Genomic DNA, 25,173 nt, shown 5'->3' with positions numbered 1-25,173 from the left:
CAGCATGTAGATATCAGTAGAAAATGTGATTGGAATTAACACCATATTTTGGGATAGATCTATTTTACTTCCCAGTTTATAGACTTCAGTATTAAAAAGAATTAGACATTAAGAATCTTCTACTTCTGTTGAGTTGCTCTATTCCAAGTGTTCATCGTATTTGTTAATCAGATATCAGTGAAGTTTTTTTTTTATTTCTATCATACAAGCACTGCATTTAAATAGAAATATTCTATCTAACAATAATCTTAAATTCACTGGGAAAAGGCTTTTTAAATCTGCCAAGATAAAACTTTAAAATGTATATACAATTGCCAAAATAAAATTGCAGCAGCCAAAGAAAAGTTCAAAATGCAAAATGCATTGGCATGCTAAACTGTGAATTTTTCATTCTGCCTCAGGCTTCTTTGATGTGGATCAAGCACTGGGATCTCAAACTGTAGACAGGTCACAGTGCAATAGAACAGTATATTGGACAGACAAAGATTTCTCTTCCAAACAACAGACAGTTAAAATAAGTTAGCTTCCTTTGTAGGGTGCACTCCAGATGTTTTTGACTACAAAAACTGTAATTCCCAGGCAACATGGATTTAGAGCAGGGGTGACTAAGGCCCACGAGCTGGATCCAGCCCACAGGGTGCTTAGATCTGGCCCGTGGACCGCACTGGAAAAAAGCAAAGCACTGGCCCATGGTGCCTCTGCCAGAAAAAAAAACAGCCCAGAGGGCATGTACAGTCTCCCTGGGATCCGTTTTCATCCACAAGGGCCTCCTGCAGCCCTCTGCCAGCGAAAACAGAGCTCAGTAAGCTCCACTTTCTATGGCAGAGGGCTGCAGGAGGCCGTTGCGGCTGAAAATGCAGCCCATGGAGCACCCCCAAGCTCCATTTTTGTTGGCAGAGGTCTGCAGGAGACCATCACAGCTGAAAATGGAGCCTCGATGAGTGACACCGAGCTGGCCAATAATTAGACTGGAAATTATTCTGCTTATGTTATTCTCCATAAGACACACAGATCACCCTTGAGTGCAGTCATATATGTTTATCAGAGCCAACCAACCATTTGTTTTGTTTTGTTTTGTACATAGTATTTGTATGCCAATTATGATCAACACTATTCATTTTACTGAAGGATTCAAAATAATATTTTCTACCAGTGCACCACATAGCTCAATACATCAATTTAAAGTGTTCTGGTTACCAAGTCCACATTGGTATCCACCATCCTTAGTCAAATTTTAAGGGCCCAGTAGAATCAATCATGAGATGTTTGTATATATTAAAAATTGTGTATTTTACAGTATTATTTACAAAAATACTATGTAGCTTCTGTGAGAGAATGAATAGGAACAGAGGTGGAATAACCTGAATGTAATGCATGTAATACTGGAAGGCATATAGCACTGAGTATGTAGAGATAAGTTAATTAGTATAACTCAAGGTTTTCAGTACCTGTATGGTGTAAAAAGAAAGTCTGAATTACGGGGAACAAAAAGCAAAAATTATTTTTAATACAGGAAGGCGTATAGGTAGGTAGTCCTTGACTTACGACCACAATTGAGCCCAAAATTTGTGTTGCTAAGTGAAACAGTTGTTAAATGACTTTTGCCACCTTTCTTTTTACAATTACTTGTCACAGTTGTTAAGTTAGTAACATGGTTGTTAAGTGAATTAGGATTCCCCATTGACTTTGCTTGGCAGAAGCTCACAAAAGGGGACCCTAGGACACTGCAATGGTCATAAATATGAGTGAGTTGTCAAATGTCCAAATTTTAATCCTGTGATCATGGGGATGCTTGAAAGATTGTAAGTGTGAAAAATGGTCATAAGTCACTTTTTTCAGTGCTATTGCAACTTCGAACAATACTAAATGAACTATTGTAAGTCGAGGACTACCTGTATAGGATTTAGTAGGCATTACTGAAGCCTGTGGATGTACATTATGAGTGGAATGCAAAGACTGAAGGATATCTTGGAATAGAAATGGGCCTGATAAAAGGGGAGGACTGATATATGAAGTCAGAATATACCAGCAGAGGGATCCTACCTATTCCACTACTGGTTCAGTGATCGTGAGTGCACCTAATGTGTGCGTGCAGCTTTCCACACACCAGCTGAGGCCTGCAGCACCAATCAGCTAATAGGATAAAGAAGAGAAAAGCGCAGGGGTGGGTGGGAAGGCCGATCCTGCACTTTTCTCTTCTTTATCCTATCAGCTGATCCTCAGAGGCTTTTTTAAAATTACTGGTTGAGGTGAACCATGCCAAACCCGTAGCATACCACCACTGGAACACACACATGTATATATATCCAGAAATTTGAGCATGAGGATGCAGTAAAAATCATTTGAGTAAGATAGACTGAAAAGGAAACAACAGGGATATTATTAATGTATGTATGGCTGGGGCCAGGAATGGAAAGTATTGACTGCCAAACCAAACAGGAGATATAAATAATGCCCTCCTGGACTAGATTACAGAACTCTTATGAAGGGATACATACATAGTAATAATGGGAGGCTTCTACAACATAAACATTTGTTTGAAAACAAACTCAGCCATAATCTGCAAAGTCCCCAACTGAACATAAGATGGTTGGTGAGCACTTGGCTACTATGTCATGAATGAGTTTGTCTTTAGGACCAGATGGATTTCATCAGAGTCTTGAAGGACGTGTGGGTCCTTGAGGTCCCTTTCATAGAGCAGGCATTATGCCAGAATATTGAAGAAGAGCAAATGTAGTTTCTGTCTTCAAAAATGAGAAGAAAGTTGACCCAGGTAACAGATTTGATATTTGCCTAGAACACATTATTGAGTACTAATTTTGTGAGCATTACAAAATAATGCATGGTTTGGGAGGAGCCAGCATGAATTTATCAAAGAGGAATCATGCCAATCTATCAAGGATGTTTTTAACCATGGATTCCTGCACTGGGCAGAGGGTTAGACTAAATTATCTGCAAGATATCTCCCAAGCTTTACATTCTAATACAGGGGTGTCAGATTGGCGGCCCGCAGGCCGGATGCATCACGCTCAGGCCATGTCCACCCTGGCTCCATAAAGGCAAAAAATGTCACATGATACAATTGAGTTTGACACCCATGTTTTAATAGTTTATGAAATTGTGGAATTCATTGCTCACACAAGTTGAAGACATGAGGTAATGTATGTTGATTTATCAGAAGGCTCTGCATTTTCCTTTACAGTTTTGTTATTGTCATTTTCAATCAAACAAACAATCAAAATAGAGCTGGAAGGCATTTTCAAGGCCTTTTCATCTTGAGACCCTATCCCATTTCAGACAAATGACTGTCCAGTCTCTTCTTAAAAACCTCCAGTGACAAAGCATCCAAAACTTCTGAAGGCAAGCTGTTCCACCGGTTAATAGTTCTCGCTGTGAGGAAGTTTCTCCTTACTTCCAGATTGCTTCTCTCCTTGCTTAGTTTCCATCCATTCTTTCTTGTCCTGTCCTCTGGCGCTTTGAAAAATAAGTTGACCCCTCTTCTCTTTGTGGCAACCTCTCAAATACTGGAATAATGCTATAATGTCGGCCCTAGTCCTTCTTTTCTCTAGACTAGCCAAACCCAAATCCTGCAACAGTTTTTCATATATTTTTGTCTCCAAGCCTTTAATCATCTTAGTTGCTCTTCTTCGCACTTTTTCCAAAGTTTCAACAACTTTTTTGTAATGTGGGCACCAAAACTGGATTCAGTGTGGAAATATATGAAAAACCTAAAATAGGATTGTTCAGTTAAAAAGCAGATACCCCTTCTCAATCATCACTACCCCAGATGCGTTCTTGAAGTGCTTAGAAATATTAACATCCTCTCCATCCCCATTCCTTGAGAGAGAGAGAGAGAGAGAGAGAGAGAGAGAGAGAGAGAATTTGTTAAGGTTGTTTGTGAGCATGCCAGAAAGCTTTTTGATTAATTATATGTCTAAACTATAAACTGACCTAAAATAATTCCTCTAGCATAATGCACCTTCTCATCATCAATAGTAATGATAGCAACCCAGTGCTGAGTAACTATTGAAGAGACTTCATAAATATGTATACTAAGGCAGCTTTCTCACTCTATAGGGTGTTTGTCTCCATAGCAACAAATGGCACTGTTTCTAATCTTCCATTTAAGCCCCGTATTGAAAATGACTTTTTTTGGTAATTAAAAATAGGCACACACATGCACACACAGACAGGAAGACACAAACCCTGTTAGGAATGCCTGTTTGTTCAAATATGTACAATCAGCACCCCCCTGTGGCCAAAGTGAATAATTCCACCAGTTTCTAGAACTTGAGTGAGAGCCGGTTAGACTTTTACTCATACATTTCTGCTCAGATAATCATACAATCAACTTGCATGTTATTCAGTTGTTACAGGAAAGGTGAATTACTGTTTCCTATAATAGGACTCACAGTTACCTAGCAGTGAGATCACAATTTCTTTTAATACAAGAACTTTGAGGCCACATCAGAAAACTTTCTTTTGAAACTGCCCTGCAGACAATGGCTACAAAAGAGTACATTTTGGGGGGGTATGTTTTTGAAAACAAAAATGAAAACTTCTAGACAAGACTTTCACAATTGTTTATCCTAGAGGAACCCTTGAAATAATTTTCAGAAACCATCTACATAAAAACTGCAACTATAAATAAAAAATATACCATCCATTTCTAAACTACTGTGTGGTATTTATTTTATTTTATTTTTTTATTTATTTATTTGATTTGCCAATTGTTTACAAGATAATAAGTATAAGTGTATACATAGTTGTGAATACATGAAATGGGTACATATAAGAAAAATAAAAGAAGAATAAGAGAAACAATAGGACAGGGATGGTAGGCACGTTGGTGCGCTTATGCACGCCCCCTACAGACCTCTTAGGAAAGGGGTGAGGTCAATAGTAAACAGTCTAAGGTTAAAGTTTTTGGGGTTTGGGGAAGAAACTACAGAGTCGGGTAGAGTATTCCAGACATTGACCACTCTATTGCTGAAGTCATATTTCCTGCAATCAAGTTTGGTGCGGTTAACTTTGAGTTTGTATCTATTGTGTGCTCTTGTGTTGTTATGGTTGAAGCTGAAGTATTCATTGACAGGTAGGACATTGCAATGTATGATTTTATATTCCATGCTTAAATCAGACCGAAGACGGCATAATTCAAGGTTTTCTAGTTCTAGAATTTCAAGTCTGGTGCCATAAGGTATTCTACAACGAGTAGAGGAGTGGAGAACTCTTCTTGTGAAATATTTCTGGACTTTCTCAATTGTGCTAATATCAGATACGTAATGTGGGTTCCAGACTGATGAACTGTATTCGAGTATTGGTCTAGCAAATGTTTTGTATGCTCTGGTTAGTAGTGTGATATTACCAGAGAAAAAGCTACGTAGGATTAGGTTAACAACTCTTAATGCCTTTTTGGCTATGTAGTTGCAGTGGGCTCTAGCACTTAGATCATTAGAGGTGAGTATTCCAAGGTCCTTTACAGAGCTTGGGTCATCAACAAGATCTTGACTATTCAGCTTGTATTTTATTTTCTGATTTTTTTTGCCAATATGTAAGACAGAGCATTTATTTGTTGAGATTTGAAGTTGCCATTTGTTTGACCATTCTGATACATAGTCAAGATCTTTTTGTAGGGTAGCAGTATTGTCTGTGGTATTGAACAGCTTTACATCATCAGCTAAAAGAACGCAATTGCTCTTAATATGATCACAGAGGTCATTTATGTAGAGTATGAAGAGAGTTGGTCCTAGAACACTGCCCTGGGGACACCACTATTGACAGGTACAGAATTTGATAGGACGCTCCCAATTTTGACCATTTGTTGTCTGTTTGCCAGGAATGCTTCTATCCAGTTATTCAGTTGTCCAGAGATACCATAGGATTTTATTTTTAGGAGTAGTTTGTCGTGTACCACTGAATCAAAGGCTTTACAGAAGTCTATGTAGATTGCATCTATTGCTTTGCCCTGGTCGAGTTGTGTCGTCCATATGTTTTTGCAGTGTAAGTGTTGCAGATTACAGGATAGTTTTTTTTCTGAAACCAAATTGTTTATTGGAGAGCAGGTTGTTTGTCTCTAAGTGGAGGATGATGGATTGGTTAATAATTGATTCCATGACTTTACAGGTGACGCAGCATAAGGAGATTGGTCTGTAATTTTCAACTAGGCTTGGGTCTCCCTTTTTGAAGATGGGGATGACTGTGGCTTGTGACCATAGGTTAGGCAAGGAGCTGGTCCTGAAAGATTTTTCAAAGATTATGCTTAGAGGTTTGGCTATGGCAGTGGATAGCTTTTTTAAGAAGTAGGCACATATTCCATTAGGTCCAATAGATAGAGATGGTTTTAGATTGTGTAGTGCTTTTTCAACATTGTCTTCTGTAAAATCGATATGTATTAGATCATTGTTGTTATCTGTGGTACGGCTAGAAAATACTGGGCATGATCCATTGCTGTTTACAAATACTGAGCTGAAGAATGTGTATGTGGGAATGGCTTTGAAAGATAGGAAGAAGAGCCCCAGACTGGACAACCAGCATGTCAGAGATATCTCAGGTCATGGAAGGAGGAAAGGCATGGGAAGCATTTCAGAAGAGACTCCCTAGTTTTCTGAAAAATAAAAGTAAAGGAGAAAAATGCTTCTTGGAAGGTTGTGTTAATGTAAGATTACCATAAAGATGGGACTTCAAGTAGAACCAATCTGTTGAAACCTCACCCTCAGTCTCTTCCCCTGTATTGGCCAGTATGACAGGGGTGGCAGGACCTACTTGTCCCAATAACATCCGGTCCTTCAACCTCACCAGGAAATCAGTAACATTCCAGACCGAGATTATTCCTTGAGCCTGCCACAAAGCCTTCCTGGAGATCACCTCTGGGATTACCTCCATCCCGATATTTTCTCTTCTGGGGCCAGGTTCAATGATGGAGTGAGGCCCTGGCTGCTCTCAGTCCGATCAATCCACAAGCATACCACCTCCCCTGGTTATAACACCCTCCTAATTCATTCCAAGTTCCACAACTATCTCACACCTTCTACAGCCCCCCCAAAAAAGTTTAAAATAGATGTTAAACAGAAAGGTTGAGAGCTACTCTACCCTAATATATCCCACAAGTGAAGAGTCGTAAGCTCAATCTGTCCCCCTCCACCGCCGCCATATCGAATTTATCAAATTCAGCAAGTGATGTATACAACTGTATACACCATACAGTTAACTACCCTTTACTATTTTTAAATCATTTGGATGAAAAAGAATGAAATAATGGATTGGGACAGTAGATTCCAAATGAACGTGAGGAAATATTTCCAGTTTGACACTAAAACAATTACCCAGAAATTTAAAAAGGCAAACAGATCTTAAAGGTCATATGTCTCCATTTCTATCTTGGGCCTCGTCCTAACACAGGAACTGAAAGTATAGATTAGTGCCTGCACTAACTATCTAAAGCTACCTTTCTCAGTCCTAATGATTAAATCCTTCTGTTTATATGACAGCTATAAGAATAACAAGTTTGGTTCTTAACAGAATCCCCATGACTTGTTAAGTCAGGATTGAAAATGTCACTTTTGCTTATGATACATGTCAGTGAAAATTTATGGAACATTGCAAGAAATTTAAAAGCTTTCTTATGAAAACAAAAAAGAACAACACAAAGCATACAAATGTCAGAAGAAACACTTAGCAGGGTGGGAAGGAGATTTTATTTTATTATTATTCAAAAACAACACATGCATAGGTTGATGTATTTCTAACTTCTGTGCATAAATAGTCTTGTGGGAAAGAAAATCAATTCTACATCTCAAATTTAGCTACACTATGGAAGCAATAGAGATTTGAAATTTCTACTGTATGTAAAAATGTGAAATGTTTAAGTTTCAGTTTTATTTAATATTTATTTAAATAGCCAGCTCTATTACCATGGTAATCCCCAAAGGCATACAAGATTGAAACCAAAAAAGCCTAATATCAGTCCAAAAATCATTTAAAAAAATACATATATTGTATCACACATTTGGGATCTAAAGAGCCATACCATTTCAATCACTATGATCATTACAAAGTGCTCATCTAATGAGTTCATGGACTCTTGGCCCAATTGCCTGTGGGAATATTCAGATCTTTAAACCATATGGAAGATCCACCAAGTCAAGGCCATCTGGATCTCTGGGAGAATGCTGTTCCTCAAGGCAGCATAGCAACAGAGAAGGCATGACTCCAAGGTCTCCCAAGACTACTTTATCTGATAGGACACAGACCATGACAAATCTGCCAGTTCTGACAGCAGAGATAAGTAGGCCTGCAACTAGCCTTGCACCAAATGTCTCTATGAGCAATAACCAATGCCTCGATTGCATCTAGAAGGCCACTAGGATCCAGTGCACCTCACAGGGAAGAAGTATTACGTGGATGGCATTGTGAAATTCTCAGAACTGCTTGTGCTTTTGAATTCTGGACTAGCTGGAGCTCCAAAAGCTCTTCAAGGGCACATTCCATATAAAACACATTACAGGAATCAAATTAGGAGAACTATCTAGAAATTGGCACACATGTTGAACTTGTGGAACAGGTTAGGGTTAGGGTTGCAAAGCATTTATGGTATAAGAAAACAAGGCACATCAAACTATATTAATCCACAGCATGGGTTTTTTCTGGCCTATCACACCACCTATCAATGCTTGTTAGCCATTGTTTGTGCTGATGGTGGGGACAACCTTTTTCAGTCAGAGACTGCTTATTCCTTACTTTCAGACTGAGGATCGCGAGAAGAGCGAGCAGCAAGGCAATAAATAGAATGTCATCAAAGGAGCCACAGCGGATGTTTTCCACTCTTCATTTTTAGGAATTTGGGAGTTTAAAGAAAATAGGTGACTTGAAATCCCAGAAGCTTAGTGGAGTTATTTTACTGGTTAGATTGTTTTTATCATCAAATGTTCTCACTGAAGAGCACCATTTTGCCTCTGAATTTCTGCAAGGTCTGAAAAGGTCTAGAAGCAGCAAAAATGGATTTAGCCTATTGTAAGAGTCTAGGTAACTGTGCATTATTCAATGAAATAGTTCTTTGCAGTCACAGTAAACAAAATTGTGGCTTAATGTGTGGTCTCTCAAAATGACATCAGTCAGTGGTATTTCTATCTTATAAATTTAAATTACTTGAACCTCCTCTTACAGAAAGAACAATTGTAGTTCTATGAGTAAAGTCTAACAAGAATTAAAAGAATCCTCAGCATTTCTGTAACCTACAGCTTCAACAATTTTTAAAGATATTTATTGTGTTTAAGGCAGTATAAATCCAATCTGTTCTTCTAAAGTAGATAACAAAACTCCCAGATAAGAGTACCTGCCAGGTTATATTTCGAACTTCAGACAATTGTGAGTTTTGATACAATTCAATAAGCACAGTATTGACTGTCTGTTCTTGCAGAGTTGTGAAGGAAGTAATAGATAAGAGTTTAATCCAGTCATTATCATCAACTTGGAAGCAAAAAGACGGACTTATTGCAGATTAAGAGTTTTAGAAACTTCCAAGAAGGTAATTTTGGCATGAAATTTTCATGACCACTTCATCCTATTCTTGTAATATATTCACCTTGTCCTTCTTTGTTCTGAAAAGTTTCTTTATAAAAAGTTCCAACACATTCAAAAAAAATCTTATAGAAATTATAAAAATATAATTTCAAAATGTATTTTAACCTAACAATTTTAAAAGTCTTTGCTTGCAGGATTTCCATTAAATATTTATTCTTTTTATTAAATGAAACCTCTTGCATAATTAGGAAGCATGGTTGTTGCATTTCAAATCAGTTTTTAATTGAGCACTTCTTAAAATGTCAGTAGTTGAACAATAGCCTACACAAAATATTTAAGCCTTAAAGATTAAGCTTTATCTGGTACAATAAAAAAGATTTTCGAAACCTCAAATCACAGGAAATCAAGCAATAGATTATCAAAAAAGGGAACATTTATTTTAAAAAATGATGTCCAAGAGTAAGTAAAAAAATCAACAATTAAAAGCATGTATCATACAAACCCTCCACAGATCAATAAAGTGTCCATCTATATTTAGCATTACACATCAACGGTAGAAACAAAAACTTCTAAAGGAATAGTACATTATGATATGTTAACCAAAAGCACAGTTTTGAAGATGTCATATTTTTCAAAGTTTACTCTCAGCTGCATTCAACTTAAGTTCAACTATATATTCAGAGTGCAAGTACAAAAAAATTAAGAAATCAGTCATAGGAGATTTGTATGCAGAGCTGGATGAATGTTCTGAGTAAATTGGCCTTCTGGACTAGCATAAAGAAAATAAAATTATGCACATTTTTTAAAATAGTGCTTCATATAGTTCATAAAAGTTTGTTTGTTTACCAATCATAGATCAAAGCAATCTGTGTACTATACAATAAAATATAAAAATATTAAAAACATAAAACAACATAAAAAGCATAAATACATAAAATTCACCAGTTTCTATTAGCTTTAAATATGGTGAGTTGGTTCATTAAAAGGAAAAGCAGGTATCAGCCATGATTTTGAGCAAAAAGCAATGGTAATAGTAATTATATTGGAAGAAAAATTCTGTATTAAAAACCTGTTTTTCAAAATATAAATTCATAGACAAAAAATGAACAGTATAACATGTAACAAAACTGAAATGGAATTTACAGATTTCCATTACAACGTCATACAGTTCTCATGCCTCTTCCATAGTTTCCACTCTTCAAATTAAAGATACTTTGCACCATTGCTTAAGCTAAAATCCAACTAACCAGAAACTACGCTGGTTTATAAGATTCCATGGGTAATTAGAGTTGATCTTTTTTCACCAAAAGTCACTTACACCTCTCTCTTCTTTTTCCTTTTTTTTTGCCAAACCAATGTTACTGTTTGGCAGAGGTCTCCAAACTTGGCAACTTGGCAAGTTTGGGGACCCCCTGCTGTATGGTGTTTGCTACATTGAAAGCCATCTAGACCTTCAGATGGTGGAAAGTCTCTCAGGTAGAACAGTAATCACAACATGCAAAATCCATCAACTCAAACATTATTTTCTTGATAAGAGTCCTAATTTTTCTGAATTAGTTCACTTTCTCAGAACTTCCCAGATATAATTCACATTTTCTTCATCTTCTTTTTGCTGCGTTGGTTGAAAACTGGTGAAGAGCCCATCAAACTATCAGGGGAATGAGAACCATAACTGCTTTCAGAACCATTTGGGCTCTGTGGCATCCCAGCTTCACTCATGCCTGACATTGGCTCTTCAAATACATCACCACCTAGGACTCCGTGGTGCCCATGAACATTGCCTTCTTCATTCTCTTGTGGTTCCATTTTTACTGGGGCCAAGTTCCAAAGAGGAGAAGTGTTCACCTCACCACCTGGCAAAGGGGGAGGGGGAAGAGACAGAGAAAGAGAGATGGAGGGAAGGTGGTTAGGAAAGGCTTTTCTCATCAATCAGTAAAAAATGCAAAACTAAAAATATTCTGAAGAGAGTGTAAATCCACAGTATTGTTAACTCATCATGTACTAAGTTAAATATTAATATTACTGAAGAGTACATTACTTAGCAATGTACTAAGTTAAATATTAATATTACTGAAGATGAGGGAAAAAATAAGAAGACACTCCAGGACCCATTTAATGGTTCTAAAACACATGTACATTAGGTCATTTTAATATACCAAATAAATGAATCCAACCATAACAAGAGCCATCTAATGAAAACATATTACCAACATATTAACATCAAACATTCATATCAAGCAATGAGTGATTTGCTCCCAAATGATCTAGTAATACTTGGCTGCACCATTTCCCTCAGAATAAATTTTTAAGGTATTGTAGAAAATTCAGTGTCAATTTTAGCAACCACATAACATCGCATGTGCCCTCCTCTCGTACAAATGGAGCTTCACACACAAGCGGAGGGTGCTTGCGCTTGCACGCAAAGCCCCACTCACAAGAGCAGCAGGCACACGAAGCTCCCCTCATGCGAGAGAAGAGTGCTTGTGCTCACAAAGTTCCACTTGTGCAAGCAGAGGGTGCTTGCACACCAAGCTCCGTTCACACAAATGGGGCTTTACACACAAGCGCAAACACTCTCTGTTCGTACAAGTGCACACAAGCGCAAGTGACCTCAGCTTGCATGAGTTGGAGCTTCACACACATGCACTTGCCCATTTCTCCCATGGCCTGGGTTGAAACAGTCCACGGCCCACTAATGGGCCATGGCTTGGGGGTTGGGGAACCCTGGTTAGACATCCATTAAAATTTCCAATGCATCTCAAAGTAAACAAAAGATGACATCATTTCCACATCATACATAACATCTTTCCACATATTTGCATGCATACTTGAATGCATATTTGAATGCATATGTCAGCGTAGTGGCTTAGACTGAAAATACAAATACTTGTGATCATTTTTCATACTTACAACCCTTGCAGCTTCCCCATGGTCACATGATCAAAATTTGGGCAGTTGGTAACAGGCATGTATTTGTGATAGTTGAGTGCCCTGGATCCTGTGATCACCTTTTACGACCTTCTGATAAGCAAAGTCAGTTGGAAAGCTAGATTCACCTAACAACTGTGTTACTAACTTAACAACTGCAGTGATTCCCTTAACAGTTATGGCAAGAAAGGTCTTAAAATAGAGTGAAACTCATTTAACAACTGTCTTCTTAGGAACAGAAATTTTGGGCTCAATTGTGATTTTAAGTTGAGGACTATCAGTAAATCATATTACAGCTTAGTTTCTGTGTTAAGGCAGCCTAAGCAGTTATTTTAAAGTGTGTTGTTTATAAGTACAAGAAACGGACAGATGGCAAGTATTCTGAGCCAGCAAGCATTAAAAACCAAATCACAACTCCTTAGGGCTTAAAAAATTATAAAGACATAGCATTTGTTAACATCCAATTTCCAAGCTAACTTTATCTAACACTGGAAATTTAATTCAGCTAGAAGCAAATTTAACATTTTAAGGGCCAGTTCACAAAAGATATCATTAGCAATTTCCTTCACTCGAGCTGTAGGGTTGTTTTTCCTAGCTGTTTTAATTAGAAAAGTGATTATTGACTTTGTCCTCTAACCTTGCCTTTACCTTCCAAAAGTAAATAACATGTCAAGGCTTAATAGACAAGCCAGTGTGACAAATGATAAAACTGTTACATTGATATCCCAGTATCTCCTTTCTACCAGCACCACAATATAGTCACAACCTTCAGCTAGAACCGGGGAACCCAGAGGTATTGAAGTCCCAAGATGTATATATATATATTTCAAAATGCATCTAGGCTTCATATTGGACCCATGAACTCTCTTAAAAGATAAAATTAAGGAGTGCCTGCAGCCTATACCTTTGAAGTCTTGCCATGTATGTACATGCAAAGTGCAAACATAAGCAGGAATAGGATGATCTGGCTAGATGGCCAAGTAAAGATGGTAATACAACTCATACCTTATAACTAGTGATGTTACAGTGGCAGCCATCTTGTGCAAGTGCCCCAAAGTGTTTATTGTTTTCATCTTTTTTACTATAAATTAGGAGCATAGAGTACTTATAATTAGTTATGATTGATGCAAGGTATAAGCCTGAGAAAAATAAAAATAAGATGTACCAGAAGTTTGTGGAGAGGCCTCAGTTTCCAAGTTGGATGAAAAGCGTTCACTCTGAGCTCCAAGGACTCCAACAGGCAATGATTGGTCTCCAGATGCAAGATCCCCCTCCAGCTCCTCACTCATAGGAAATGTGATGTCACTAACAGGTTCTTCCTTGATTTTCACAGGTTTCAAATCTTCTGCTGCCTTCTCAGGGTTTACAAGCTTTTCATACTCCTCAGAGAGTTGCTTGCTAACCTGTTGATAAGTCATGGAATAAAAAAGAACAGCCTGGTTGTAATCAATTGTTAGATGCATGAAGGTACAACACAGCTACTGCTTCTGTGACAAATTAACCCTCATGAAGATGTCATTTTCATGACTAAGCCTCCAGCATTTTTGTCTGATTTGCTTGGATCTTATAAACTAGAGAAGCAAAGGCTTTGTTCACCCAGCACACTAAGCCATAATGTTGCTTGTTTCTATGGGGTTCTATGTATTCATGGGAACTTGGCCCTTGTGATTTATGGTTCATGATCAGCCAATTCCAGTTTATCAATTCTTGGTTAAGGAAACCATGTTTAGCACAGCATACAAACCAGATTATTTGTGTCGTGATGCAATTAATCCCTGGCTCCTGGATTGCACAAATGCACAGTTCTGATAGTATAGTTTAGTTTTAGTTTATTGTCATTGCACCTCGTACAACGAAATCAAACGTTATCTTCAGTGCACATCATGACCATGAAAATAAAAACAAACACACATCCTTCACACTCCACACATTGAACTGAAACCCCCCCGACAACGCACCATCACTGCACTATACAGTAGAATTCAACAGAGCTACTGCCTGGGATAGAAGCTGTTTTTCAGCCTATTTGTCCTTTTTTTATTATTCTGTAACATCTGCCAGATGTTAATAGTTCAAAAAAAGGGTGCCTAGGATGAGATGGATCTTTGAGAATGTTTTGAACTTTCTTAAGGTAGCAGGAGCTATAACGCTCTTCCAAAGAGGGGAAAAGGCAACCAATGATCTTCTGGGCAATGATGTTAACCCTCTGGAGTGCCATCCTATTTGCCACTGTGCAATTAGCAAACCATACAGAGGTGCAGCGGTAGACGGTCACCAGCAGTTTTTCATTCAGTTGTTGTTTTCTGAGAAGTCTCAGGTAATATAATCTCTGCTGGGCCCTTTTGACCAGGGCTGCAATGTGGGCACCCCAGGTCAGGTCCTCTTTTATGATAACACCCAGAAACTTAAAACTGGCCACTTGCTCCACTCGGTCTCCATTGATAAGCAAGGGCTGGATGTCTGATCTGTTCCTTCTATAGTCCACTATAAGCTCCTTGGTCTTATTGGTGTTGAGGACCAAGTTATTGTCTCCATACCACGAAAGCAACCGGTCCACCTCATCTCTGTAGGCAGACTCATTCCCCCCCGGTAAAGACTCCAGCCAACTGATCAGCACAGTCTTTAAGCACTTGGCCAGAGATACCATCAGGACTGGCAGCCTTTCTAGGGTCCACAGCCCTCAGAATGCTCCTCACCTCCTGTTCCTCCACAATGAGGTGGGGGCTACAATTGGCTGGTGGTTGTATTTTAGCTGTCTCTGATGTCTCTACTTCAAAGCGAGCAAAGAAATGATTCAGTTCCTCTGCCAATGAAGCATCCCCCCAGCAGGGATGACATTGGTCGGTTGATGATTGGTAATTTGTTGAATCCCTTGCCACACCTGCCTCATGTTATTGCTATAAAAATTATCCGCAATCTTCCTCTTAGAATCAGTCTTGGCCTTCCGAATAGGTATGATACATATTTCACCTTTCACTGAATTCATTGTCAGAACAAACTACATAGATGGTAGTTATTTTTCAAATGTAGTTTTTCCAAAAAGTAACTGAAAACAGTCCCGATAGCTAACCTCATGAAAAATATTTTTATTCCACTGAATTATGCACATATAATTTACTTTTTAAAAGTCTTCCGATTCCACAAAAGACAACAAAAGTCCCAAAAATTCAGCCTTGCTTTTTCATTGATGTCACAATGCCATTGTCATACAATTGCCAGCCTTTGAAGGCCAAACAATTCAATTTTAAAAGTGCATATCCTGGCACTGAAAAGGATGCCTAACTTGGCTGATGATTCTGTTTCTTTTGTAACATCCAAATGTGTTACAATTCCATTATTGGAATCATATTTGAGATTCAAGTCAGAACGTTTTTGATTTGATCTGATGTTACAGCATTGGATGTGTGTGTGTGTGTGTCCAGAATGGTCCTTTTTTTCTTCTCAACTCCAAACATGTGTAAATATGCTAAGATCCCAAAACAGAAATCACAAGTCTTGTGATGGAAAGTCACCAGGCATCTAAATTTCACCTGTATAATGGAGATTTTTGCAGAGAGGGGCAGATAGTGCAGGAAAGAATACAGATGCAGTAGGTCACAATCAATCATATGATTACAAACTGCTTTTAAGGTGCAGACTGAACTTATACATTAAAACATTCATATAGTTTCCCGTCTTACATGAAACTCTGGTCAACTCACTTCTTTCATGTATTGACTTGATTTAGCAATCTAGAAAATAACTGCTAAATAATAGGAAATTCTGAAAACAGAAATTTTACCACCTCTAACAAAATCCCAATTTGAAGTGAGTAGTGGAGAAAACCCCCATAAATGCACCAAATTCTTATGCTGTCCTGAGAAATGCATCATTTTAAGATTTCAATAAGTTGTCTTGGGTAATAGCAGAGGATTTCAATGTCTATATCAGGGCTGTTTTGGGAGAACCCGTCCTCAACTTCATGCTAGCCCACTACATTTTAGTTAGAAAATATGGGGTTCTCCAAATTTAACAGACCTGCTTACATTCAATGTCACTCTCTCCAGAACCCACAATGCCCTTGGGGCAGTCACTCTTGCTGAGTCCTGGGGAAGAGGCAAAAGTAAAATACTTCTGAGAAACCTTGCCAAGAAAACTGTTAAAAACTTACTTGAAGACACAAAAACAACTGTTCTGGAAAGCATTGTTATTACTTCGTGTTATAGCTGAATCATTCCCTAATCAAGTCAAAATTGGAAGTGCATAACTTAATCTTCAGAAATAGAAAACTTTTAGTGTCTGATCAGAAGTGGCACAATGAGTAAATGGCTCTACGCCTTCTCCAATACTGTTTCCAGACAGTAGCACAGGGGATATATGCTTAGCCTCATGTCATTTAACTGCAGAACAACACAGAAATCCGTATCTCAGGTTCATCAATATCTACATGAAGCCACTTGAGGAAGATGAACTGTGGGAGCAAGGGGACAGTAATATACAAACTCTCTTTTTCCATTCCATATATAGTGGATGAGGCAGTTTAGATATGTAGGGGTATACTATAAAAGAGCCAAATAAAATTCATGTGAACAAGATGAGGTGTTATTGTTGGGATATTCAAAGAAATTTACTCTGATAACTTACCTGTAGCATATAGCTATGATAGTCTTTAATTCGATGTTGCCAAAACCTCTGCAGAGAGAGCACACTGCCAATGCCCACTTCATGGAAGACCTGTTCCATAACATCTGGGAAAGGGGTCTGTCCAAGCCGAGCTTCTCTATCCACAGCACAACGCAGAAGTTTGGCGAACTTCAAGCAGTATTCATGAGCAATATCTGTCAGAGTCTCCAGAACACTTTCATGGGCACATTCAAAGCCAGCATGAGCTAAAATGGTAGCTATAGATTGATAAAGAAGCTGGCGGCAAGAAGTCCAACTCAACTCTATTACTGGCTCTCCTTTGCCTCTAAAATAGATAATGTACAATAACAATGAAAATGAAAGACAAAAGTCATGCTGATGTATTCAGAACTATTTGAAGCATGTATAACATCCTAGTTAACTTGGAATACCTAGTCGTCCTTCAGCTGAGCTGAAGAAGCTTCTTGGATGAGAAGCGAAATGTCTTCAAAGAAAAACCAGAAAGTCCAGTTGCCTCTTGAAAAAAGCACCTTTGGGACAACCATGACCTGGATGACTGAGAATCTCCATGGACATTTGGAATACCTAGCTTTAAACATAAAAAATATGCCTCCGTAGTAGCATGTTTGGTTTTATTTCATAATTAATTTTTCTGAAATAAAAATATGCAATAAAGAGAATGCTATTGCAAAAAAAATCAGTTAACATTGTTTACTTTAAAATATCATATGTAGCTTTTTAGATTTTAGCTCAAAGCAACATATTCACATTAAAAAAAATTATCTGAAGGATTATTGCCTAAAATTACTGTTTCATACAATAATCGTTATAACTGAACAATAATTGGCCTTTTTTATTTTTACAAACAAGTTTTCTTATGCAATATGTCAAAACTATTAGATCAAGATTCCCTAAAACAAGACATTCATGAGGTAACTACAAAACTTTATATAGAATCTCCATTCTACTAAAGACTAAGATCTTGTAGTTTTTACAAATCATATTCTGGAAAAAATCAGCTTCTGTTTAACCTTAACTTCAGTTCTGTGAAGTATATTTTATATGTATAATTTTTTTTACAATCTAATAACATACAGACAACTGACAAATCTAATTTTCTTGTTCAGATCCCCAAAACTTGATTAACAAAACTACAATACGGAATTATAAGAGTAAAATATAAAGTTGCAACATAAATCCATCAAGCTCAATCTGCCTTCCCTAACTTAATATCTCCCACAGGTATTGGATAGAGTGTCCTTCACCCTTGGTTAGTATCCTCCAACACATCTGGAAAGCATCAGATTCATGCAAATTGAGGAATATCTCTTGAGATTTAAATGGGATTATTATTATTTTTGCAATCATACCAAAACTTTACTTGATGCCTTTTCTGTGTAACTCATGTTCTGTCAAGTTGGTATTCATCATGCTGCAGACACCTCTGAATAGAAGAATATTAGTATCTCCCTATTCTTTTCTGGCTGAGAGAGAGATTATATACTTCCAAAACAACCACTCATCTGATAAGCTAAAAAACCAAACATGACTTAGTATTAGTGACATTTCAGGTATTACAAAATGGCTCTTTACTTTTCATCACTATCCATTAAACATTCTCAGAAGAAATGATACGAAACTCTATCACAATGCAAAGTTAGCCGATTCCAATTCTCCATTTAATCAGTGCATGAAGATGAAGGAATTTGGGCTGATTTGACAGGTGCAGAAAAAGCTGAAGTCCATTCAAATAAAACCATAGGCTGAACCTATTGGCCTCTTCAAAGATAAATGATAGTTTGAAAACAGATCCAGGAAAGCAAAGATGGCTTTCTTACAATTGCTTCTATTTTATAAAACATTACACCTGCTGGGTTGTATTTTCGAGTCACTGAAGTATAACAAAAATCCATTCCCCGATACAAAATTCCTTCCAGATAAAACAAAGAATGAGTAAATTATAAACAAGATTGCCTAGCATCCAGTATTCAAAAATAGAAAAGCTTATTCTCTACCTTTTCTGATTTTGATCTGGCAGTACCAATTCCTTTCCTAATTACCTTTTCCTTTCCCTTTGAAACAGAAATTTGCAGCAGGTGCCACCCTTAAATATTGCCATCAGTGACAGCCAGGCATTTTTCACTAGTTCCAATACTGTATTCTGAGACTCCAGCAATCTCAGAATACATACACAATTTGCTGTGCTGGTTCAAAAAAATAAGAGACATTTGTTCATTGGCAGATTGCTACTGAATATGGGACAGAACACAACGTGATTAATCCATTACAGCCTAAGACCCCAGGACATTAAACAAAAATGGGATTCTGGGCAGAAAAGGTGAGGTGTCCCAAACCTGCCATGTTTAGTTCATCTTATAAAGGCTAGTTATTCATTTCCAAAGATTAAAGTTAATAGTATAAAAGGTAAAAATGCCTTTTGAGTGATTACAAAAATGGACTATATCCTGACAGCAAAAGCCCCCGCACTTATAATGAACAAATGGTCAATTCTGCATTTTTCCAGATTTACTTACGGGACCAGAATCCAGCAAGGGATCATTTCACAAGAAAAGACTTGTTTAAAATTAAGATAATGGAAATGGAAGAGGAAATGGTATTGAGCATCGTGGAATGTAAACTTCAGATTAGTTCAGCCTAATCCAATGGTCACTATAACAAAGCTCTCACAACATACCTGTAAAAGTCACTTTCTGGATCACTGTGCCTCAACTGGAATGGCATCTTGGGTGTTTTACTATCCAAAGTAAGCAAGTCATCAGGGAGAGGTGGGGACCCAGGACAAGTTGGCAAAGGCTCACTTCCTTCCATCTTGATACCCTCCAGGTGCTGTTGGTTCTGAGTCTGAGCCGTGGCAATGAGGCTACGCAACCTCCTGTTATGTTGAATTAGCTGGACCGTATGAATGGTGAGGCTACAGGGCTCTGAAGGACTATCAAGTGTGGTTGTGGGCTTAGACTTATTAGCTGACGGTTGATGCAATGGAGGATCCTGGACCTCTACAGTACGGAACTCCCGCTGAAGCAAGTCAAAAGAGCTGCGGTTGGTCTGACTGGAAGAAACAGGGATCTCACCCCAGTAGCGGAGCATCTTTTTTACTGGTTGACCAAATGGAATATATTCAGGTAATATTTCAGATAACAAAGTAATTGTCCTATGAAGAAGACTGACTCTGTGGTATCCTTGTGAAAAGGTGGCGGGTTTTTTGATTTGGCAAATTGTGGGGAGCAGGGAGTCTAAAAATGTACTATTGAGTTCTCATTGCAGCTGAAGAGTTCATTAAGTAATACAGTCAATTTAAATTAACTCAGCGACATCTTCTTTAAGAAGTAACTTTCTTAGTGTCCCTAGAGGGAAAAAGAAAAGAAATTGGCAAAACAAGTTATGGTTTCTGTCTCACAAAAGACCCATGAGTTTATATCAAACCTAGAGACAAAACAAAGTAACTGTTGCCTTTTATATTTTTCAAGGAACTATTGCCGCAGGGGTTTTTATCTGAGTAATTTTTGGTACAAAAGATAAAGAAACATCTCACTACTATATTTAGCAAGAGAACAGAGGAAAATTTTGTTGATGTTGTTGTTGATGTTGTTGTTAAAGAAAATTTCAAGATGATCCAGTTCTAATCCTAATACAACAAAGGCGATAAAAATATAAACACAGAAAAAAAGTTATATGTCATAACATATTTGTCCACTTTATCAATCCTAAAATTGCCACATCAACTAAAACTAATCCTGGAGATTGCTCCCTATGTCCATCCTACAAATGCAGACATGTAGCACATATGCAAGTACATATATTCATGTCGGCTTGAAAGAAGCCATGCCCCAAAATTATACAATGTAATTGTATGAATTATATTAATTACTGATTAAAATTAATAGTCCATAAAATAAAGTATCTTCTTTATAAAATTAATTCATCCAGCATTGGATATTCCAACTATTTTTTCTCACATAGAAAATACACTCTTATGCAAATACACGTGCAGGTAACACACATACAGGGAAACATGGAGACTGGGCAAAGTTAAAGGGCAAATGTATTGCAAGGAGAAAAACTAATTTACCAAAGAAGTAAAGAGAGAGAAGTTTTATTCAGATATTACAAAAGAGTGGCATTCACTAGGCAAAAAAAGCTTTCCAAGCAACAACTAATCTTCAAAGTTAACACACTTTTTAAACAAACGTTCCAACAGAAATTTGTCCCTTTGGCATTCATACAATATCTTCTATTCTTAGAAAATGGAATAAGAGATGATTCCAAGATTGCATAATGTACCCATAAACATAATAGCAGGGGGTGGAAAGATCAGAGGAAAAGGCATTGTGAAATCTGAAATGGAATTAAGAACATGCTATGAGGAATAATTACATTTAGATGATAGGAAAATTTCCCCATGTCATTACTTTGAAGGAGGTGGATATCTTCTTACCTTCTCTAAGAAAATTAACAAAATTAAATATAAAGTTGTTTTTTTTTAATCTCATTCTTCATAGTGCTCACTGGAAGTTAAAGCTGAAATATCTTGCATACATAATATGAAGGCAAGAAACAATGGTGAAAACTATGATTGGAAAAAATCAAATATGGCCTAAAAAGAGATTGACAGAAAACCAGATAGCTATATACTATGACTATAAAAGCAACAGCTTATAAGAATGTAAAGAAGGAGCTACCAATAGACAATCTATGCAAACTGATGTCTTAATCCCAAAGATTCACAAGTAAGTGAACTACTGAACCACATTACTAACGATTTTAGATCCTAAGACATAAGTTATTTATCATTTCATAACATTGTTAATGTTTAATTTGAAATGTGCTTTATTACTTTTATGCTAATTTTCATATCATCTTTATGAATTAGATTGCAGTTTCCCCATTTAGTAGCATTCTTAAGTCTAAAATTGTATATCTTGTTTTTAAAGCATGAAATCTGACACTAATATATGACGTCTGCCCTTCTAGAAGTAAAAGAACTATCTTATTATGAATTTTAACTAATGTTAAATATGAAATATTCTATAAACACAGGAAAGATCATTCCTAAACAGCATACTTTGCATGTTCTTTATTAGCAGGACATGGAGGCAGAAAATATTTCTAAGAGAACAAAGTCCTATAGATTAGATTTGAGAAGAAAGTTAGATCTCAACAGCAACCAAAGCAAATAAGCTCAGAAATAGCACCTATCATACATTTAAAGAGTACATGAATCAGTCCCTGTTTTTTCCATATTTATTATGTAATTACCAATAGCTTGTAGTCTCTATTCACGGAGCTTCTTGCTGCAGAATCATCTTCAACTTTTGTAGGAAGGAATAACAGTGAAATAAATGAATCTTGTATAGCAAGCCTTACTTTCCCTCTTTTTATACAAATCATTTATTTTTTATTTATTTGTATCCTATCTTTATTATTTTTACAAATAAGGTGGCAAACATATCCAACACACCTTCCTCCTCCTATTTTCCCCACAATAACAACACTATGAGACGGGTTGGGCTGAGAGTGAATGATTGGTCCAATGTCACCCAGCTAGCTTTCATACCAAAGGTGGGACTGGAACTCATGAGCCTAGTGCCTTAATTGCTAGATCAAACTGGTTGCATTTAGGATTTATAATTTATAATCCTAAAGAAGCTGGAGGAATTTTAAAAAGCCAAGCAGAACCCTTTGTTTGTCCTGCGATGTTATTCTTAATTGCACCCAACAGGATACAATTCTGAGGAATGAATTATAAGTTGCAGAATGAAGAAAATGGAACATCTCTAGTTTTCTAGCTTAGATTTATTCATGAAGTAAATACATTTTTAAAGCTCTATATAGGGATAGGACTTTGTTGGTGCCAACCAAGGAAATGCTGCTATTTAACAAATATAAATTTCTCAGTAGAGCAATTAGTAGTAGAAGGTACTGTTATAACATACTATTTCTGTACTACTGCCAAGACAATTACATAGATATCTCCATGAAGCCACCAGCTAAATTGGAAATAGACTTGATCATTTAATACAGACCTACACAAAAAGCTTTCAAGTTTATTTTGAACTTATTCACACTGTCATTTATTAGATCAGCAACAGCAGGTAGTCCTCGACTTACAACCACAATTGGGACATATTTTCTGTTGCTAAGCATTGTGATTAATAAAGTAAATTGTGCCCAATTTTGCAACCTTTTTTGCCATGGTTATTAAGCAAATCACTGCAATTTTTAAGTGCCGGAAGCTGGCTAGAAGATCCCAAACAGTGATCTCATGACTCCAGGATGCTGTAATCATCATAAATACATGCCGGTTGCCAAACACTCAAATATTAATCACATGATCCAAAGGATGTTATAAAGACATACATGTGAGACTTGATAAATCATTCTTTTTCAGTGTCATTGTAAAATTGAACAATTGCTAAATGAATGGTTATAAGTTGAGGACTATCTGTAATATAGATAATAAAAATATAATAAAAACCAAGCTTGATTGCAGGAAGTATGATTTCTGCAACAGAGTGATCAATGTCTGGAACTCACTACCTGATTCTGTTGTCACCTGCTCAAACCCCCACCCCTTTACCCTCAAACTAACCTCTATTGACCTCACCCCATTCCTGAGGTCTGTAAGGGGTGTGCATGTGCGCAATCCTGCCTACCGTCCCTGTCCTGTTGTCCCCAATTAGTTCCTATTTCTTGTATTTAAACTTATGTTTGTTCTTGTTTCTGTTATATTGTAAGCTCTTGACAAAATAAATAAATAAATAAATAAAAATAAAATATAAATCTATTTCTAGCAAGTAAAGTATTGGTGCTTATGATATATAGTCAAATAGTTATTCTGCTCATTTTTATTACATGAGATCTATGCTCATTAAATGTTTTTATATTTCATTTTTTTATCCTTTTAACTGTACACCATCCAGAGTCACTCTGAAAGTGAGATGGGCAGTATCATTTAGATTCCATGACCTGTAAATAGACAAAACAACTTATCAACAGTGGACATATTCTGATCTTGTTATTGTTCACATTTATGACTGGGTTCTAAGCATATGATTGTTTTTAGCCTTGATAAACTCTCCACATATTGTAGATTAAAGCATTTCTATTCCAGACAGCTCTAGCTCTTAAAATTGCCTAAGATCCATTACCAAAGCAATAAGAACACTGTATAAGTCCAAATAATGAAGGAGACAGAAATAATTCAGACATCTTCTCAATTGGCACAATCTAAGACAGGGAGATGGTAAACCAAAAGCAAAATTACAAGTTTCTGTTACTATAGCCAAACTTAATAAAAGTAGTTTTAGTCCCAATATGAATTTCTTGGTCTCATTTTAGATCAAATTGGGCTGGTTTTAGGGCTGACATGCTACAGAGGGATTTGACTAAAATGCTATCCACCCTCCTCTGGAGGTAAAGGCCACTGGAGACCATAGGACTGAATACTTATGGTCAAATTTATAATGCAGAATTATAATTTTGCCTACAAACGTTCTTCAACCTGGTGGTGCCCTCTAGTAGCCATGGTTTCTGAAAATGTGAATATATCCGCACACACCCGATGTGCGCATCGGATTGGAGAAAAGTTGGTGCACAGGTCTTCATCCCCCCAAAAAAGAAGCTCGCACAGCTGCTTCACATCCGAATTCCCCCCGTTTTCTTTGTGGCTAACCACAGAGAGGGTTGTATCCACTGAATGCGATTGTATAGATTTGATATTTCAAAGCATCTCCCAGGCATCTCAACTTAAATCGTAGCAACAACGTGTCCTCGCGCGGTCTTACCATCCCAAAGACTCTCAGTTACCGCAACGCTCAACCAAACCGGATTCAGGAAGTCCCCAGCCTCAGGTATCCCCCCCCCCAAGGCCTAGCTTGGTGATACTTTTTGGGGAGTGGGGGGGGGAATATCAAATAGCGCCCAGCGTTTGGCCCTGAAATCACGGCCGCATCCCCTTTTTCTTTCCGCTCGCCCGCTTCCCCTCCGCCGCAGCCTGGAATGGGCCCCACCCCTTCAAGAAGGGCCGCTTCTCCCGGAACCGAAGCACCAGGAAAGCAGTTTCCTGAGGGGGGCCGTTAG

At 37.4% G+C, this 25,173-nt stretch overlaps 1 protein-coding gene across 2 annotated transcripts; it reads right to left on the bottom strand.

The window, feature by feature from the left end:
- Nucleotides 1–9,937: 9,937 nt before the first annotated feature.
- On the bottom strand, nt 9,938–25,164 carry SUPT7L (SPT7 like, STAGA complex subunit gamma). Of its 2 annotated transcripts, XM_087965320.1 has the most exons (6): nt 24,879–25,164; nt 22,351–22,403; nt 19,769–20,438; nt 17,074–17,398; nt 13,616–13,853; nt 9,938–11,375 (listed from the first exon to the last, which is right to left on the bottom strand). In XM_087965320.1, exons 3-6 carry the CDS (start codon nt 20,179–20,181, stop codon nt 11,110–11,112), a joined length of 1,242 nt encoding a protein of 413 aa, XP_087821446.1. In that variant the 5' UTR covers nt 20,182–20,438; nt 22,351–22,403; nt 24,879–25,164; the 3' UTR covers nt 9,938–11,109. The 2 variants fall into 2 exon arrangements, with proteins under 2 accessions (XP_087821446.1, XP_026537323.1); XM_026681538.2 differs by lacking the exon at nt 22,351–22,403 and having other exon boundaries at nt 24,879–25,140.
- Nucleotides 25,165–25,173: the final 9 nt, after the last annotated feature.

The sequence above is a fragment of the Notechis scutatus genome, chromosome 1 (genome assembly GCF_049901735.1).
Source record: "Notechis scutatus isolate UNSWTSFEM ecotype Mainland chromosome 1, rNotScu1.2, whole genome shotgun sequence".
Lineage (NCBI taxonomy): Eukaryota > Metazoa > Chordata > Lepidosauria > Squamata > Elapidae > Notechis > Notechis scutatus.
This window is presented reverse-complemented; position numbering and strand designations above follow the sequence as displayed.

Excerpts from the sequence above, each read along its gene's own strand:
- SUPT7L (XM_087965320.1), bottom strand. The coding sequence starts at position 20,181 with ATGCTCCGCTACTGGGGTGAGATCCCTGTTTCTTCCAGTCAGACCAAC. Across the intron at positions 13,854-17,073 it reads ATCATAGCTATATGCTACAG|GTTAGCAAGCAACTCTCTGA; the intron begins GTAAGTTATCAG and ends ACTTATCAACAG. Across the intron at positions 11,376-13,615 it reads GGCCTCTCCACAAACTTCTG|GTGGTGAGGTGAACACTTCT; the intron begins GTACATCTTATT and ends CCCCTTTGCCAG.